At 45.0% G+C, this 19204-nt stretch overlaps 1 protein-coding gene across 2 annotated transcripts; it reads right to left on the bottom strand.

Moving 5' to 3' along the window:
• Window positions 1-394: 394 nt before the first annotated feature.
• Errfi1 (ERBB receptor feedback inhibitor 1) lies at window positions 395-14716 on the bottom strand. 2 transcript variants are annotated; one of them, XM_051171122.1, is made up of 4 exons: window positions 14458-14716; window positions 2792-2987; window positions 2619-2695; window positions 395-1767 (listed from the first exon to the last, which is right to left on the bottom strand). In XM_051171122.1, the coding sequence occupies exons 2-4, from the start codon at window positions 2911-2913 to the stop codon at window positions 584-586; spliced, it is 1383 nt and encodes a 460-aa protein (XP_051027079.1). In that variant the 5' UTR covers window positions 2914-2987; window positions 14458-14716; the 3' UTR covers window positions 395-583. The 2 variants fall into 2 exon arrangements, with proteins under 2 accessions (XP_051027079.1, XP_051027078.1); XM_051171121.1 differs by lacking the exon at window positions 14458-14716 and adding an exon at window positions 13253-13418.
• Between the last annotated feature and the right edge of the window lie 4488 nt (window positions 14717-19204).

Below are 19204 nucleotides of genomic sequence, written 5' to 3'. Positions count from 1 at the left end.
ACAAGACAAAACCCCAGAGCTGGAAGTACAGAGTGATTCAACAAGACGGCCCAGGCCTGGTGAAGAACATGCCCTGTCCTGTGTGGAGAAGACTGCTGGTGGGGAAGGGGGAGAAAACAAACTGCAGAGCAGGCCCGAGTGCCAGGAAGCTTTAAACAAATTTATAATTTGATCTAACAATTCTGCTTTCTTCCATTTGCTCAATTTTCACACTATCAGGAGCTGTCCCTCCAGCTTGTTTTTAATTATTCTGAATATATATTACTCTAAGATATGACTAATTGGTTATCCTGCAGCTATGGTCTATGGTTACACCGCACGTTTATACATAGGTATATAGTGTAGTCAAATGTTAAAGTCTCCCCATTCTTCCCTCCCCTCTAGCACTTTATAGACTTTTTTCTCCTACGCTGGTAAGTCAGGACTCCAGCGTGACAGCACCTCAGAGCTGCTCCAAGCCTTTCTCATTAAGGCGGAGTCCACCAACTTCTTCTTGCAACCTGACATTGTTCTGTGAGCCTCAAACTGGAAAACTGGGAGCCATCCATTCCATGTAACTTCTGCTGAACCATGACCTCCATGTTTACGGAGAAACCACGTAGGAAGAGTGTTTGCGTTTCACGTGACTACCCACATCCATTTTCATTTTGGAGGCTAACTTTTCTGCGGCAGAGGCCATACCACAGGCAGCAGGTAATGGCTGAATTTGGGTGCTTGGGCTTGTTTCTTCTGCTTCCCTAAAATACTTTTCATATTTGTCTAGGTACGGTGGTCTCTCAGGTAGTAGATAATAATGCGTTGAACTAACTTTCTTCCCATTTTCAATAATGGGCAGGATGCAAGGAGCCTTGCTGGCAGACCCTTCGCTGCTCTGTCTCTGCAGGGCTTTGCTGCTGACATACTTGGGGTCAGGGGCAAAGCTCTGTGTTGGGGGCATGACCCCATTGAGGTAAGATGGAAGGCTTTTAGGACTTGGGGTACGGGAGTTACTCCGGGACAGAGGTTCTCTCGGGGGGACTTTGGGAGGCCGGTCTTCATCACTGTACGTGCTGGAGGTCACTTCGGCTGACCACCTTCTGTAATCCGGCTTTGCTGGCCTAGGAGGTATAGGAACCCTGGGAGGGACCTCAGGCTTGTCTTCATCCGAGCTGGGAGAAGCTCTGTGTGTGTAGCTGGATATCCGGATGGCTGGCTTGTTGAACGACCCCGCTGGTCCCGAGTGAGACCTCCTTAGTCTGCGATGGCTTTGAGGTGGGGGAGGAGTCGGATCTGGAGCAACTCTGCTCAGGTCAGACGCACAGCTGAGATCTGCCACAGAAACGGTCGGGGTGTCAAAATACGCATAGTTGATCTGTCCACAGCCACGGAAGCTTCGCCTGCCTGGAACATCGTATCTGAAATCTGAAGGTGCACAGTCTTCTAAAAGGAAGTCTGTGTCTGAGCTGGTCAGAAATTCTACCTCACAGTCGGCCTCATCCAGAAATAGGTCTTCAGAGATGGGCAGTGGTGGGAGCGGCCGAGAGCCCCGATCACACAGGGCTGCACAGGGGAGCGGGGAAGGGCAGCCCTTTATGGGTGTAAGCGGAGGTGTGGAAGTACAGACCCCATTCACTGAGAGTTTCTTAAAACCACACATAACTTGATCCTCTTCACGCTGTCCCGAGCTTTCACTCGGGGAGATAATCAGAGGGGGCAAGCTTGACTTTGGAGACGGACCATATTCTGCAAAGAAGTGGCCGCTCACTGGAGCAGAGCGCGAAGCACATCCTGAAACAACAAGCGATGCTCATGAAGGTCAGCCCCACTGTCCCTGCCCTTCACCCTGTGAGGACGCCAGGGCCGGAGCTCCAGTTCTTTGCCCAAGCCATGGAAACACCTGACTGGTGTAATCCTGAGGACACCCATGCAGCCACCACAGGTATAATTAGAGCCAGAGTAGGGGAACACACGTGATCTGCTTCAAAGACAAATTATCTCTGCCATCTCCCTTGGACATGTGCTCGGCAGACACCCACACATCCCAGGCAAGTTTTGTGACGTGTGCAAAATTCACAGAAGATGAACAGTGTATAATTTACATGAGCACCGTGCTACACCAGGCTTGCCACTTAAGACGTGCGACAACACAAGGTATGCCAGGCATGAATGAGATAAGGTGAGGTGAGGTCCTTCCTGCCAGCAGATCATGATTGAACGAATGGACTCACTTGCAACATGACCATCTGATAAGAAGCTCTTGACAAAAATCTAAGGGACATAATGTTCAAATTAAAATAACTGCACAGATTTCTAAATCTGATTACCATGTGTACTACTCGCACCTATTGCTTTCAAGTGTGCACTCGGGGCCAGTAATACACGAGGCAGACACTGCCCAAGGTTGTTCGAGTTAAGTCTGCATCGTACCTCTGAGCAAATTAAGTCTTGATTTAGAGAAATCACATTTCCACAGCTCTCTTTAGGGATCAGTGGCTTGGATATAGGTAGTAAAGGATAGGAAAGAGCTAGCTTTGGCATCTGGGGCCACTAGGTGTCAGACTATTGTTGCAAACTACTTAGGTTTCCTCCAGTAAGAGACCTGCTTGAGGACAGGACAAACCCCACAGATTTGTACTTACCAACAGTGGTTAGATGCTCCTGAGCAGGCGAGTTCAGACTGTAGGCCATGGTTATCGGATCAATATTTAAGAAGTTGCTGAAAGCAAAGGAAATCATGTCGGTCATGAGCAGGTACACTCGCGTCCCCTGTCACTGTAGCATCGAGGATGAACACTGAACACTCTTGACTTACTTTTCAAACTCCCTGCGACTGCCCCAGCAGGTCCTCACACTCCCCAGGGCTTGGCCATTATGTAGAAATCCAGCTTTCAATGGGACTCGAATGTCCTGAGCAGCAACTCCTGCTGTTGACATTGTGCCTTATTCTGGGAAGTCTTCAGATTTGTGAAGCCCAAGGGTTTTTTAAGTCAACCAGTAGCTTTCATTGCCTGGGGAAATCAAGAAGAAATGAGAGAATCAACAACCTAATTCAAATATAAGGACTTCTATATTGTAGCATAATTAGAGATGGGAGAAATGGGAAAATTGGTTGTAGACTATTTTAAACACAATGTATTTAGTTTATTTGGTGCATTGATATGAGATCCCTTGGAAATGGAGCTACACACAGTTGTGAGCTGCCATGTGGGTGCTGGGAATTGAACCTGGGTCCTTTGGAAGAGCAGACAGTGCTCTTAACTGTCGAGCCATCTCTCCAGCCCAGTTGTAGACTTTCTAATTCTTCTCACAAGAATACTCAAATAATTTTTGTTTTTGTAAATACTAACCTGACACTGGAAACATTTTTCACAGAATGAGAAAGAATCCATTGCCAGAAAAGCCAATTCTTGCTACAGAGCTTACCAGTTGCACAACAAATCACAACTGCTTTCCAAAGCACACAAACCTCCCTCCGGCCCACTAACCCGACCTTGTATGGCATGGCTGTATCAGGAAGGGAGCACAGTGGTTCTCACTCAGGTTCCCAAGCCAGGCACAGTGGCACATGGCTGCACTCCCAGCACCTAGGAGGCTGAGGTGGGAGGGTGATAGGTTCAAGACCAGCTTGGACTACATAGCAAGGCCTGCCTTACCTTCACTGAACCCCCAACCCCCACCCAAAACAAACAAACCAAAAAACCCAGTAATTTTAAAAAGTACAATGCTTCCCAGGCAGAGCTGTCCCTCACTAGCCCCATTCAGGAGATTCTCCAGCGCGGAACCTACCTGCCCCACAGCCTAACATGGTCAGAAGACAATTCTCCAGTTATTACTTGCTCAAGAAAGACATAGTCATATATAAGGAGAGTAATTTCTAATATCTTGTAAAAATCAAGTTCTGCAAGATTGCTAGCTTCAGTGTCAGCTTTGGATAGCTTCCTCCCTTTCAAAGACAAACTTAAGGGACATTCTTTGCATTCCTCTTTGTGAAATACCCAGTAACTCATGTCCTCCTTCCCTGTAAGGCATGGGTTACAAAGGCAGAACACATTTTTCTTAAACTGGCAGTTCCTTAACTTTACAGATCTGGAGTCCCCGTGCACTCATTCTAATTTTACTTTTTTGTTTTTTGTTGTTTTTTTTTTTTTTTTTAATGATTCAATACTTTGCGGATAATAAAAAGCACCAACGCTGACGTCTTCAGCTGTCCTGTGCACTTAGTAAGCCTTTAGACAGCAGGGTGCTACATATCTGCTGCCCAGAACACAGCCCCCTTTGAGATCTCCATACATATGGTCTACACCACTCTGCCATTAAATGTCTGCATACCTACCAAGTGCTGACTGAGCGTGGGACTAGGACAAATTTGCTGGCTGGAGGGGCTACACAGATGGTTCATTTTTGTTATTAAATTGATCAGCAACTAAACATCTATTATTTACAAATCTCAGGCCTAATAACCTGGGACTTCAGAACAAGTGGCTGTGGGTCCTAAGTACCTGTTAATCACAGGGACTCAGCTCAGAAAGTGAACATTTGTTAGTCACTAAAGGTAAACTATATGGAAGGCATAGGGGTTCTTATTTTTTTTTAAACTAATGATCTAAAAAAACACCCAATAGATGTTTACAAAGCCAGCTGTTTTAATACATGAGGCAGTTATTTTGTGATAGGCTTACAATATTATTTCAAAGAGTCATACTTTATTTTTTTTTAAACCAGTCTCTCAAAGATATATAAGTTCAAGGCCAGCCTGGTCTACAAATGTGTCCAGAACAGCCAAGGCTACACAGAGAAACCCTGTCTGAGAAAACAAAAAAACAAAACAAAAAAGATATATGACAGAATAATCTGTCACTTAAGAAATCTCATCATTGGGAGATCGTTTGAGTCCTGGTTTTCAAATTACTGAAGTGAACAAATATGTTATTTACCATCAAGTTATAATTTAAAAAACAGATTTTAAAAAGGGCTAGCCTCTCCCTGTGTGTGCTTAGCCAGGGTTTATCAAGGCTTTTCAAAACATTCACAAACACTGAGAGACTACAGGGAAGAGATCTGTGGTAATATGAAAATGAAAGGCAAGATGGGAGGAAGAATGTGGTGTTTAAGTAGTTTGAAAGCACACGTTTGAAGATGGTTCCTCCTGATTACAGGACAATGCTGCGGGGGATTTGCGAGGCCCAGCCCCCACCTGCCGGCAGACCAGCAAGTACTACTAGTAAGGACTGTGTCAGCCTCCCAGGGCCGTCTACATCTTGGCTTTCCACAGAATGATTGTGTAACCATCGCCTCTGCTCAAGTTGCCTTGGAGTCCTAAACTTACATCTCAGTGGTCATTTAAAATTATTTTTATGTTCTAGAAAAAGTTATTTTTTTATTCATTGTTTCCATCACCTACTTGTTAGCTTTCTTAAGGAAAAAAATTTTTTTAGTATAAAAAGAATTGTGTTCAGTAAGCCAGCTCACTTCTGATCACAATAGTGTCTTTGTGTATTCATAGAAGGTGACCTGCCTCTACATTTCAATGGGGAATTGTGAATGGGCCATGTTATGAAACTATCTGAACTTCCTACTTGCTTGCATGGCAGAAGCCAGGAAGGCAATATAACTGCTGTGTTCTCATCTTTTGGAAAATAACTTCAGGCTGTAAAACCCAAAAGAGCAACATGCCACAGGTTTAAGGTTTAGACTTAGACACACACACACACACACACACACACACACACACACACACACACACACACACTCTTTTCTCCAGATTTTAAATTAAAGTTACGTTAGAAAACTACCTGAAAGTCTTCTACTTCATTTAAACAACAACAACAACAACAACAACAACAACAACAACAACAACAACCCAAAACCCAAAACTAGTATTCAGGTTGTATAATCTTGGTGGGGCCAGAGAAATCAATCCAGTCAAATGTATAATAAAGCAACACATTTTGCGCAAGTGAAATTTGACTAATGCTGTAGTGTTTTAAATTTTATCCAAGTCTTTATAACTGTAAAATTATGAAGAAAATAAATGCAAAGATACACTTAGGAATGGCTATCAGTATCCAGGATGGTACTGTTAGGAAAGCCAAGAACAGTAAAGTGAGTGTTGATGCAGGTAGCGCAGTATAGGCCAGAACCAAGTAACAACTTACACAGCCATGAAACAATTTTAGTGCTCTTCATGAACCAGAATGCATTTCAACACCAACGCCTCATTTCTGTTAGCAGCACCAGTTTTCCCCTTAATTTAAAGATTTTGCTCTCATCTTTAAATTCACTTCTATGGCTTCAACTCCACAGACAGTTCCTAAATAGGAAAGTGTAGCCTGGCTTCCACTTTGCATTTCTTACTGTCTGGTGATCATTTTTTCCACTTGGATGGGCTTCTGGTATCCCACAGGCTACAAAGTCAATCTCTCTCTCTCTCACCTCACCCCCAACCCCTTTTTGATCTAGGAGGGCCACACTTCCTGAGGAACCACTGTGAGCCTGAGTTAAGATCAATATTCAACTGCCAACCTCTGCACACAATTTCTACACTCTTCCTCCCCCCCCCCCCCACTGGCTCCAACTGACCTCCAATCTGAATATATGTAAACCATACTTTAACCAACAGGGTCAGATCAATATTCAACTGCCACCCCAAAAAGAAGCTGTCAAGGCCTCTGAGAGCTCCTTCCTGGCACAAAAGACCTCAACAACGCTGCCCTTTCAGCTCCAGTGGTTCTCCTAAGCTTTATGGCTAGCTCTGCTCCTGCTGTCCTCCCTCAACAAGCCCCTCCTTTTATTAAAAGCCAGAGCCGTGTCTCTCTGTTCCAGATTGTGTTGTGGCCGGGATTCCCTCCTACCCTCTAAATGCAGGACCAGTGCCTAGCATTTTCTACCTGTAGATCCTGGCATGTTTACTTCTAATAAATAGTAAGTGAACACTGAGAAAATTGTCATCTCATGTTTTAAAATGTAATTACAGGAGATTTCCCCAGATTAAAGAGAAAAGCTAAGGGGAAAGGCAAAAACGTGTTAGGGATCAACTTTGCATGTACTACAGTGACAAGAGTGGCCACTAACAAGCTCACACGTTTAGAATATCCCAAATCACTTCCCAGATTCACAGTGGACAGTGTGCAGGGACTAAGCTTAAAGCATCAATGACCGCAGCACAGCTTTCTACATGGCTTGTTACTATATGCTTAAAGCAGTAAAAACAAATTACCTTTTCTTACACACTATTCCTTTGGGGTTGTAATCCATCTACCTTGTTTTTGTTGTTACTTTAAGGTTATTTTCTATTTAAAAAAAAAAAAACACATTATACCAATAGCACACTGCACACACTTTCTAAGGTGAACTTACATGCCTTTATCTTGAAAATATTTGCTTGGAAACTGCTTTAACTAACACACAAAGCCAGGCTACCTTAAGGCAGTAACCTAGATATGCTCACCTTGCCACGAGATCTCATTAATACACCTCAGGAGCAATCCATGAGAGGAGGAGGGGCACATTTTTGTCTTACAACTCATCCAGTTCTGCCCAGTGCTTCCTCATTTAAGAGAGTGATGTAACTTCCTTCTTTCAGTCTGGTTCTAGAACCTGATTTCTGTTTATTCAGAGTGATAAGTGGTCTTTTCAGCTACATTTAACAATTACCCACCTAACTACTTCCATGACCAGGGAAGACACAATTTAACGACACAGCTTATCAAAAGAAACTGATTAAACATGACACATTTCATGGCTTTTGATCTTCCTCAAATATACCACTTTCTCTGCTCTTTTTTTTTTTTTTTTTTTTTTTGACTTTTATTAATCTGAGAAGAATTCCTTAGCATTTCCCTGCATGCCCAGCATTACTGCAGCTGCACAGGAGGAGCTAAGTCATGAATATGTCATACTTCTAGTCACTGCTTTACACATTTTGGCTGTAAATGGTGAACATGTGTCTTCCTGGTTGTGCAAGTAGTTAGGAAGGCAACAAACTGCTAAAGGTAGCAGAGACTATTTACTTCACTGAATAACTCAGGAAGTGTAACCTGCATGTATTTACCCAAAGCAAACAGATATTTTAAGAGCAAATTCAATTTTTTTTTTTTTTCAGATTTCATTTTCAAAGCTGATTTGGGGATAGGGAAAGAAAGGAAAGTTTAGAAAACTTGTTTGAGCTCAGTGCAGTGGTGCGCACCCCTAATCCCAGCATTCGGGGAGGCAGAGGCAGAGGCAGACGGATCTCAGAGTTCAAGGCCATCCTGGTCTACAAAGCTCCAGGATAGCCAGGGCTATACGGAGAAACCCTGTCTCGAAAAATCGAGAGGGGGGGAGGGGGGAGGGGGGAGGGGGAGGGAGGGAGGGAGGGAGAGGGGGGGGGAGAGAGAGAGAGAGAGAGAGAGAGAGAGAGAGAGAGAAGCCTTCTTTGTATGTGCTCACCATGAAACAGCAAATGCCTTTATATTAGATGTATGATTGACTTCTACAGTAAAATGCAGCTACAGCACTCATGCAGTTAGGGAAAATGTGACAGCTGCAGCAAGGGTTACAAAGCTGTTCAAAAGGACGAAATGAAAATCAAGATTTGGGGCCAGGCGTGGTGACGCACACCTTTAATCCCAGCGCTCGGGAGGCAGAGGCAGGCGGATCTCTGTGAGTTCGAGGCCAGCCTGGTCTATAAAGAGAGTCCAGGGCAGCCAAGGCTACACAAAGAAACCCTGTCTCGGAAAACAAAAAGAAACAAACAAACAAAAAAAGAAAGAAAAGAAAAGAAAAACAAAAAGAAAATGAAGGTTTGTGTGCTTTCAGCTCCATTCTTTAGAGGACCTTAAAAGTGCCCCATACTTACTGGCCTGCTTGCAGGTGGTAAAAATGGAGGTAACAAGGAAAATAATTTATCTCCAGACTGTCAAAATAAAAATGACAGAACTTCTTCTAATTCAGAAAACCCCTAGCTAAGTATTTTAAGAAATAGCAAGCTAGTGAAAACCCCATTAGTTCAACTACCGTATCAACAGTCTTGTGACTCAGTTTGTCCCTCAGGACTTGAAGGTGATACAGTTACAGGCAGGGCTGCAGCAATGTGCTGCTTTGTCCTTGGTACTTTTCCTACAGAGCACAACCATCAACACAAACACAGGCAAGCACACACAGGAAGATGATCTCTTTCTGACATGTGCAATACATTGTCCCTGTGAAAGATTTGTGGACTCTGTTGTAATCTTAACGACAATGAGCACAATGTCTAATGATGGGAAATGAGTCTTTAAAACTTCAAGTTTATTTAACAAGCATTTAAATAACCCAATGGGCCGCTCCAGATTGTTAACGCTAATGCAGGCGGTGATGGTAACTGACGCTAAACGACCCTGTGGGAGCTTCTGCAATGCTCTGTCCCCGTAACAACCCTGTAGGGTGGGTGGGATATGAACCCTGCTCTCAATCACAGCTTAGGAGCTTCTGAAACTTGATCCTACACAGACCTGGTGAGCCACAGTAAGGGAAGCTAAATCCAGGAAGCCTGGCTTCACAGTTCAGGCTGCTGACCATACCACGGCCTCTCTTCTGGTCTCCCAGGCTTCCGTAGATGCGTGCTTGACTTCTGTGGATGAGGGGATGAGGCAGGGACATTTCTGGAGGGAATTCTATCTGGTAATAATGGTTTTTCCTTGGGTAGCCTGCAGCCTACACAAGCCCTCATTTCAGTTCCTCACATTTCCCTGCTAAAAAGTGATCAATTATACTCTTGGCCTAGATGCCTAAAATGGGCGGATCCAGGTATAAATTAACCTACAGCCAATTGTAATGATTACCACCACAATGGAGTCTGCTACACACGGTATGTGCTGTGACACAGCTTTGTCTTTACTTGTAAAAAGGCTACTACATATATATCCAAGTGACTTCCTTTACATACTCTCATAGCATGGATCCCAATGATACCATTATAACGTGGCTCTATCATAAAACCTGGAATCCAGTAGTAGAATTCTTCTGTCTGTAAAGCGCTCTACAAATTACAAAGCACTTCTTATAAACCATCTCAACGATCCCCACAACACTGCTCTACGGATAGGCAGGGGTTATAATCTCCACTTGCTCTGAGCAGAAAGGATGCCTGGCTACTCTGCACTGTAACCAAGTCAGCATTTTCCTCACTGTACTTTCACCACGACTCCTTCCTCTGGTGTCATTTCAGGCAGCAACCTTGTTTCTTTAGCATTCTTGCCTACCTAAAACGATGCTATAATAAGGAGGGATGCTTAAGGCCTACAAGCTAACTAACTGCAAACACGGGTACTGGAATCCAACTTTCTTCAGGTGAAATTCTTAGAGAGCAAATGTTAGTTATTTTCACAAATACACACTGATTGCTCCTTCTGGGCTAGACGGAACTAGCTGCACCTGATGAGACCATTGAATGGGGGAGTGGTGTTAACTCTCAGGAAGTGAGCAGGGCACAACTACAACATGAGAGGCAGAGACCTTATTTACACAGGTGCAGGGGAGGCCTCACTAGACAGGTGACTTTCAGATTTTATTTCCTTTTTTCTTTTTTCCCCAGACAGGGTTTCTCTTTGTAGCCCTTGCTGACCTGAACTCCTTCTGTAGACCAGGCTGGCTTTGATCTCAGAGAGACATGCCTGCCTCTGCCTCGAAATGCTGGGATTAAAGGCATCCGTCACCACCAGCACCACTGCACTAAGAACTGATTTCTTAAAGAACAGAGAAGAGACAACCAAGAAATGAGGGTGGGAAAGAACCTTCCATGTGGAGTAAGAATCTATAACCAAGGAAGTTTCCTTTTAGCTACAGGTTGTGAATAAGAGCTTTTTTGGGTTGTTGTTTTTTGTTTTTTTCAAGACAGGTTTCTCTGTATAGCCTTAGCTGTCCTGGACTCGAACTCATCCACCTGCCTCTGCCTCTGCCTCCCGAGTGCTGGGATTAAAGGCGTGCGCTACCACGCCCGGCCTGTAAATAAGAGCTTTTGAACAGTAACTTCTATTCCTTACTATCCTATTTCCAAACTGAAAAGAACTATTAATTCCAGATTTTAAAGCTATATTCATGGAGGCCTGGAAAATTAGCCATTTTGAAATACTTCCACCCCCATTTTATAGTACAAAGAAATGGACTAAAATACCAGTGAGGATTCCAACCTCACCTTTTAAAGTTTGAATCCCACACTTTTTTTCTTAACACCAATTCTGCTACACTGGTAATTTATATTTAGACCCTGAAGTTCACCAGTTTTATCCACATTGATCCAGTTTAAACTGTGCTAATAATGCCAGAATACCACAATTGAGTTGTGTTTAACCTAGTGAGTTCATTAGCTTTCATAAAGCATGGCCAAACACCCCAAAAGGATGCTATGTGCATACCAAGGATGAGGTACCAGTTCATACTTACAGAGATTAAGCACGTAGTTGCTTCCCTGGTAGAGGAAGCCAGTGACATTCAGGTTCCAGGAATGACCCTGGGCACCACCTTTCCCCTTCTCTGCTGGCCTTTCTAAAGCAACCTGCTGGGCTGCACCTGTCACTTAGGGGACTCGTGTTTAAAAGCTACTATTAGTCTGAGCAGAAGGGCAGCATTATCTAACGTAACTTCAGAGAAACAACAATAAAAGGGTCAGTTTCATAAAAAACAAAACAAAACAAACAAACCTACCACATGATCAAGACACACAAAAGTCTCACTAGTATTTATTGTGAACGCAAAGTAGGAAATGCCACTCATTAAAAAAATTTCTATCTTGAAAAAAAATTATGAGTAATTCAGACAGTTCATAGCAGCCATTATAAAGGCACAAGAGATTTTCTTTCCAAACCTACCCAGTGCCTGGGCCAATCAGGTTGACCCTTAAAACGTAAAACACGCTTTCCTGCATTTATTTATCAGCATCGACTATGTGCAAGGCTGTGTAAAATAAAAGCTGTTCAAGGCAGTTCCTGGCCTTAAGGAGTCTACCATCTAATTTATTTGCCAAGATACAGATTTGCAGTTCAAGACTTTTAGCACTTATTACAAACATTCACCAGGACACAGGTGAGAGTTAGTGAAGACAATGACAAATAGTGTTCAGTCCCTGTTAAAAAATCTTCATCTATTTCCTCTCAAACCTGCTAATAGCCAGAAAAGGACTAATCTACCCTACTTGACAGGTTAGTAGGAAACCAGCTTGCTAATTTTGTCTTTATAAAATCTGCTCTTTTGCTGATATAGGTATTTAGATTATCTTTGGTCTCTACTTAATTGAAATCTGTTAAAATTCCATAATTGCATACATGTTTTAAGAAAAGGTCTCTAAAAGGCAAGAGTAGACACACTCAACTCAGATGTTTCATATCCATGGCACCTGTATAGATTTAAGGAAGTTTAAAACTTTAGAACCCTTCTTTTTTTCAAGGAGGTCTAAAAAAAAAAAAAAAAAAAAAAAGGCAATTTATACCTCACCTTTCTTCACCTCTGACAGTTGCCTGGAAACCAGTCCTGCCCTACCTGTGTTGCAGGTGTACCTCCCGTCACATCTCTTTTAAAGCTACAGTCTCTAGTCTTACTACACTTAAGTTTATGACTAACAATCTATTCACATTTTTATCAGGTAAGAGACTGGTTTCTTTCAAGCAATGACGAAATCCCAATAAAGACCGACGAAGCACCCGTCCACACCACCAATCACGGTTAATTTGAACAAAGATAACGATATACCTATAATACACGAGACTGCCAAGGAGCCTTTGCGTTTGAACAGTTCGGTCTGCGGTCTCATTCCTTCCGTAACACTTAAGCCGTTTAAGGCGAAGAAAGGAAAAGGCCACGGAACAACTCAAATGAATTAAAAAAAAAAAAAAGAAATCAAACAGGCAGTGACCTTCGTCGCCGAGTCCCACCGAGACCCAAAACTGGTACCAACCAGGGACTAGCAATCTCCGAGCCCGCAACAGCTTCTCTCTGAAGCTTTCTGGGTCGGACTGTCGGGTGCGCGGGGTGAAGGGGAAGATGGAGGGGGGCGGGAGACACACACACACACACACACACACAGCCCAGGCGCATCTCCCCGGCCGCCGCTCGGGAGCCCCAGCGGAGGAGACGTGTCGTGCGCGCGCGGGTGCATGGCCCCGGCGGGAAGCCGAGGGCGCCCGCGGCCCGTGGCTCCTCGCGCGCCCCTGCTCATCCCGCGCACTTCCCAGGGAAGCCGCGCAGCCGCCGTCCCCGGCCCGGCCGCTCGCCCGCCCTCCGCGCCCCCGCGGCTCCCCCCGACGCCCGCCAGGCCCCTTACCCCAGGGGAGCGGGGCCCCGCGGCGCCCTCCCGCGCATGTCCGCCCCGGTTGGCTCAGCGCCACGGGCTCAGGGGCCCGAACATCGCGCAGGCGCCTCGCAGCTCTCTCGCCCTCCTTCTCGCTCTTTCTCTCTCTTCTCCGCTCGCTCGTAGGCTTCCCTGTGCTCGCTCGCTCGCCCGCCCGCTCGCACTCCACTCAGACCGCGCTCCCGGCCTCGCACTCCGCCGCCGCCGCCGCCGCGGCCGCCGCCCTGATATAAAGGGTGAGGGCGCCGCGTGACGTCACTCTCCCTGCCCCGCCTCCCCCCGCGCAGCCAATCCGGGAGGCGGGCCGCTTAAAGGGGCGACGCCGCCACCTAAAGTGTACGCTTGGGGCCCGCCGGGCCGCGCGGCGCCCGTGGCCTCGTCTCCTGAGGGGACGCTTCTGAATGGGCGGCTGCAGTGTGAGCTGGCGAGCCCCAAGGTCATCGATTTCTTTTTTTCCCCTCAGAAGGCCATGAGCAGCCCTGTTTCCAGCCCCGGGGAGGGAAGTGGCGCTGAGATGCTCCGTAGCGGAGGAAGCCCAGGGGATAGGGGGTGGGGGTCGGGGGAGGGAAGGGAATAAAGCTTGGGATGGGTAGGGTCGAGGCACGGCGAGGAGAGCCATGAAGAACGGAGGGGGACAGTGAGGAACAACGAGAGGCTGGGGGTGATGGCGAGGGACAGTGAAGGATGACAGGGCAGTACACCCAAGGATGGAGGAGGGGGACCATGAAGAAAGTAAGATCTGGGAAAGAGGGCAGAAAACTGAGGGGCTGTGAGGGACAGCATTATCCTGAAGACAGTAAGGGACAGCGGGGGAGGAGGGGATGGCGGAGGCAGTAAGGCCACCTGGGTACAGCAATCGGATGGTATGGAACTGAAACCCGAGGTCGGTGAGAGCCTGGCTAAGGACAATAAGGGATGGAGCGGCAGTGAGGAGCAGGGCGTGCGAGCCGCTGCGGGGCAGACAGAGGACTGTGACAATATGGAAAGGTGAGGGACAGCATAGGACGGTGCAAGACAGCAGGACAAGGAGAGACTGCCTGGGCCAGTGGGCCCTGCTGTGTGGGCAGGATGAGGGAGGCCTCACTCCAGGCTCCTGTGCAGTTGGCTTGCCCTGGAGCAAAGCCAGGCTGGTCCTGGGGCGCCCTTCCTCAAACCTGCCCCCAGCCCTCTGAGTTTACCTGTCACACTCGCGCCGTTCCCCGTGGTGTCTCTTGGCCCCAGAATGGCCGCTGATGCCCAAGGGCAAAACGCCATCAAGTCTGCAGGGAGGAGGTCTCTTGGGGCAGAAATCCGGTGATGCAACTTAGGTTTATAGTTTAACCGTAAAATAAATAATACAATGATAAATCAAGGATAGCTAAAGAAAAGAAGCAAACAGAAGCCCTCCAGTTTGCACTAGTGCGAATCCCCCTAATGGTGTTCCACAGAGGGAGGCCACAGACCTGCGGCTGACCCCTGTGGTCCGCACGGAGCCTTTCTTGCACTTCAGCAAGAGTGCCTGATAGTTATAAGCTTAGCACTACCTAATTGGACCAGTTTAACATATGGCATGAGGTGCTGGCCTCATTATCTGGTTAACTATTAACTTCGTGCCCCGCGAAATGATTTACCTCTTCCAGTATTGACTTGCATTCTTTTTATTTTAACTCGAAGGCCCTAATTTTAAATTTAAGGCCTTGCTTATTCAAGTTTTGGTGGCTTTTAAGACATAGTTTTACTTTGCAGCCCAATCCGGCCTAAGAATTCACTATATGGCTCAGACCTGGTGATGCTTTGGCCTCCAGACTGACAGGTGTGGAGCCATCACATCCGGCTTGACTAGGATTTCCGAAAGTCACAGAGAATCCCTCATGGCCTCCCCTTTTCTATTCATGGTTTACCCACAGGCTATGCCTTCCTCCGCTTCCCGTCTGTGTGTGTTTAAAAGAGCTACCTCAGAGTGTCCTTTCAGACCCCGCAGTACAGCGCTTACTGAATGGGGACTTCAGCGAGGTTCAATTTCCTCCGACAAGAGTCCTAGTTACTCTTATTTCCAGGCACCACAATGCAGTTGTAATCTGTGCTCTGGCCTCATTAGCATGCTTTCATATTCCCCCATTCACACAACACGATAATCTCCAGAGCAACCGGGGAACACGCCCTCAGCAGAGAAAGAAGATCAACAGGACACTCACTCTACGCTGCAGCAGCCCTAGGATGGCCCAGTGTTTTCGTAAATCATTTTTTTTTTTAAATCACAAAATCGCTTGAGTAATACATGATTAATCTGGTTTTTCTCTTTGACTCTACTTTAAACTTACAAAAATAAACATGGAACTTTCTAGTTTTTTGGGAAAAAGCAATTAGAACTTCTCCTTCACTGGCTTTAGCTCACAGTTATTCATATAATGACGCTTTCTCAGCTGTGGAGGAAAACTTACGTTCCACGGGCTACTTAATAGTGTTTTATAATAACACTGATATGCCAAAAATACTGCAGAATACTTTGAGAAGAGTTTAAAGTGAGAATGCTGAGCCAGTTACTTGAAGTAATTCTGGCATAATGATCACTAATTGTTCATTGACCTTTAATAATTCAAACACCAGAATCTCAAGCCAAACGTGTCCATATTGTTTCTACCCAGAAATAGAACTTTTTTTTTCTTTTGTTTTCTAAGACAGGGTTTCTCTGTGTAGCCTTGGCAGTCCTCGAACTCACTCTGTAGACCAGGCTGGTTTTGAACTCAGTGATCTGCCTGCCTCTGCCTCCCAAGTGCTGGGATTACAGGCCTGTGCCACCACTGCCTGGCTGAAAGTTTTTCTTTTTTAAAAAAATCTTTCAAAGTTTTTTGTTTTTGTTTTTTTTTTTTAGCTTTGAGGTCATTTCCCAAGGAATTTTTATTAGCTGATTTCTTTAGAAGCAAAATTTGACACAATATCTTAAAATGTTAGTTTTATGTCATGTTGACCCAGTTTGTCATTTTGCACCACTGTTTCTTTAACAACCCCTGAAATAAGAACAGAGTTACGGTTCTGGCTCAGGAACCTCAGACTCACAGGGGCACTTTCCCTCTTCTTTCTCAAAGAAATCCAACGTGTCACGTCTAAGCCACACGGCGCCTTGGCAAATGTGTGTTTATATTTTGCTTTTGGAATCCTATAAAAAACAAGTATGCCCATTTTTGTGTTTATATTTCTTGATTATAAGTGTTTTGTATACTTTGCTTAAAAAGAAGTATTTTAAAGAGAAATGCTTTTTGCACTGCCTTATTAACCACAGTGCCCTTGTTCCTGCCCATGCATGGTTTGTATTAGGCACTTTTTACTAGTCTGCAGGTAAGCGGAATAAAGGTACGTGAATGGTGAAAATGTACATTTCTTAGAAGTCATTTGCTTAGCATTCTACACTGTTGGAAATAACTACACATAGGCATGTGCAGGCACACACACAGATCTGCAGCAAACTCTGTGGACTGTTTTAAAGCCCGTGTGAGAACCTGAGATTCAGTCTGTCCAGATGGCTCAGCTGGCAAAAGTGCCCGATGACCTGAGTTCCATCTCTGGGACTCACGTGATGGAAGGGGAAGGCTAAGTCCTGCAAGATGTCCTCTGACCTCCACACACGTATCCACACATAAATGAGTAAATGTAATTTCAGAAAATTTTAAGAGGGCCTGGGAAGGAACTGAAAGGGAGGGACTAGGAGTGCACTCGGTCAAAGTACATTATAGCTATGTATAAAAATTTCAAAGAATAAAAGCAAAGAATCCTGGGATTCATTCATAAGGAGTGCTTCATGACAGCAAAAGCCCCACTGAACTTTGAACTTTAGCCGCCATATGAAAAGTAGCACACACAAAAAATCCTGTTTACAACATTCCTGTTTTTCTTTCTGTAACTCAGGATATTTCTGTCCTTTCCTAGATTTTTTTTAAAAAAGGCTACACAACACACACACATACACACAAGCATGCATGTACACACCACACACACCATGCACACATATACACCACACACATGCATACACATGAGTCACACACCACACACACCACACACATGCAGACCATGCACACATATACACCACACACACACCAAATATGATACACACACACAGACACACGCATGCACACAGGCACACATACACACAAGAGCTGGAGGTAATATGTAGCCTGTGAGAACACTGAGTTTGCTAGTTGTATTAGAATTTTCTAATCTGCTGTTTAGAGTGTTTTAGGGACAGGATTTGACTTCTTTTCCTCAGTATGAAGGCAAGCTATGTGGTTTTGTTGTTGTTGTTGTTTTGTTTTGTTTTTTGAGACAAGGTTTCTCTGTGTAGCCTTGGCTGTCCTGGACTCGCTTTGTAGACCAGGTTGGCCTCGAACTCACAGCAATCCACCCGCCTCTGCCTCCCGAGTGCTGGGATTAAAGGTGTGCACCACCACGGTCTGGCTGTGGTTTGTTTTTAATTGAGTCATCTTTTATGTACCTAAGTCTTCCTTAGCAAACATTGTTTCTAATTCTAGCCCATCTCTAGAACTTAGAACTTTAAGAAGGTTGGGCCTTTTTTGTTTTCTGTTTTTTAAGCAGCCTATGAATTTATTTAGATGCACAATCTGCACGTTTTTGAGATAGTTTTTTTTTTTCAACTTCCTTTTAAGCTTTTTCACATTTAAGCATTTGTCTAAAGTACATGCTGTATTTCCTATTGGCCGGCCAGTAGGGTGTGCTCTAGTCCCTTACCAAATTAATTAATTAAAATATTAATCTAAACTCTTCATTAAGAGGTTTTTAGGAACTGATTTTACTTTTGTATGACAACCAGCACACGTAGGGCTTGTTTCTATAGATACATGCTGTGTGTACATACATGGCACATACGGGGAGTTAGACCACGTTATTAAATAAGGAAAGCGTTATCGGCTTACTACTTCAGCTTTAGCCCTGAAATAATTTAGTATTTTATTTTAGTCTGAGTACAGGAAGAATAAAGGCAGTGTGTGCAGTAGTAGGCATGATGGTGTATGCTTGTAATCCTAGCGCCCTGGAGGCTGAGGCAGAAGGCTTGAAAAGCTAAAGCATCCTGGACTACATAGTTAGATTCTATCTCAAACAAGAACAAATGAAGAGGGGGGTGGGGGGGAGAAGGAAGGGCACAGCAGAGAGTGAAGTCTTTGGAATCTGAGGCTTTGTGTTTGAACCCTCACTTGGCCCTGAGAGGCACTAGGTATATGTCAACGGACAAACTGTTCCGCCTCAGCGTGTCCGTAACCTACAAGTAAGAGCTGTTCTTCCCCAGGAGAGCTGTTAGACACACAGGTTAGCACGGAAAGTATGCAGAACGCTGCTGGGGCCGCTCGGGGTTCAATAAATTTTTTATATTACTCATTGCTGCTGCTGTATATCTTCTCTGAGAGGTATTAAAACACCCTTTGGTCTAAAATTCTCCACGTCTAGATTGTGATCGGTACGTGACACAGTCTGAGGAAGAGGTGACTTCACTGCATCCGAGGAGGGTAAACGACTCTTGGAATGCCCTCTCTGACTCCGCAGCCATTTCCTCTTCCGAGGTTACAGGGCTTTGAGACAGAGAAAAGGCTGCACGGGAGTGAAGTGTCAGGCCCCAGCTCCTCACTGACCTGAAGGCAAGGTGCAAAGTGGCTGTTAAGTCTGTGGCAGTTACCCCTTAATCTAAAGTCACATCACACACACACACACACACACACACACACACACACACACACACACACAGAGGCGTATTTCCCTCCAGAGCACAATAGATGTCGTCTGCAGAGAAGCATAAAGCCCCTGCACAACCCTCTGTGAGTGGCTTCTTGAATTTCTCTGGGATGTGAGGGCAATGCGCATACTCAATGACTGGGTATTAATACATTTATATGTAAGTGTTTATAAGTATAACTCCATACACACATTTATAACCCATGTCAC

Source organism: Acomys russatus, chromosome 29 (assembly GCF_903995435.1).
Source record: "Acomys russatus chromosome 29, mAcoRus1.1, whole genome shotgun sequence".
In the NCBI taxonomy this organism is placed as follows: Eukaryota; Metazoa; Chordata; class Mammalia; order Rodentia; family Muridae; genus Acomys; species Acomys russatus.
This window is presented reverse-complemented; position numbering and strand designations above follow the sequence as displayed.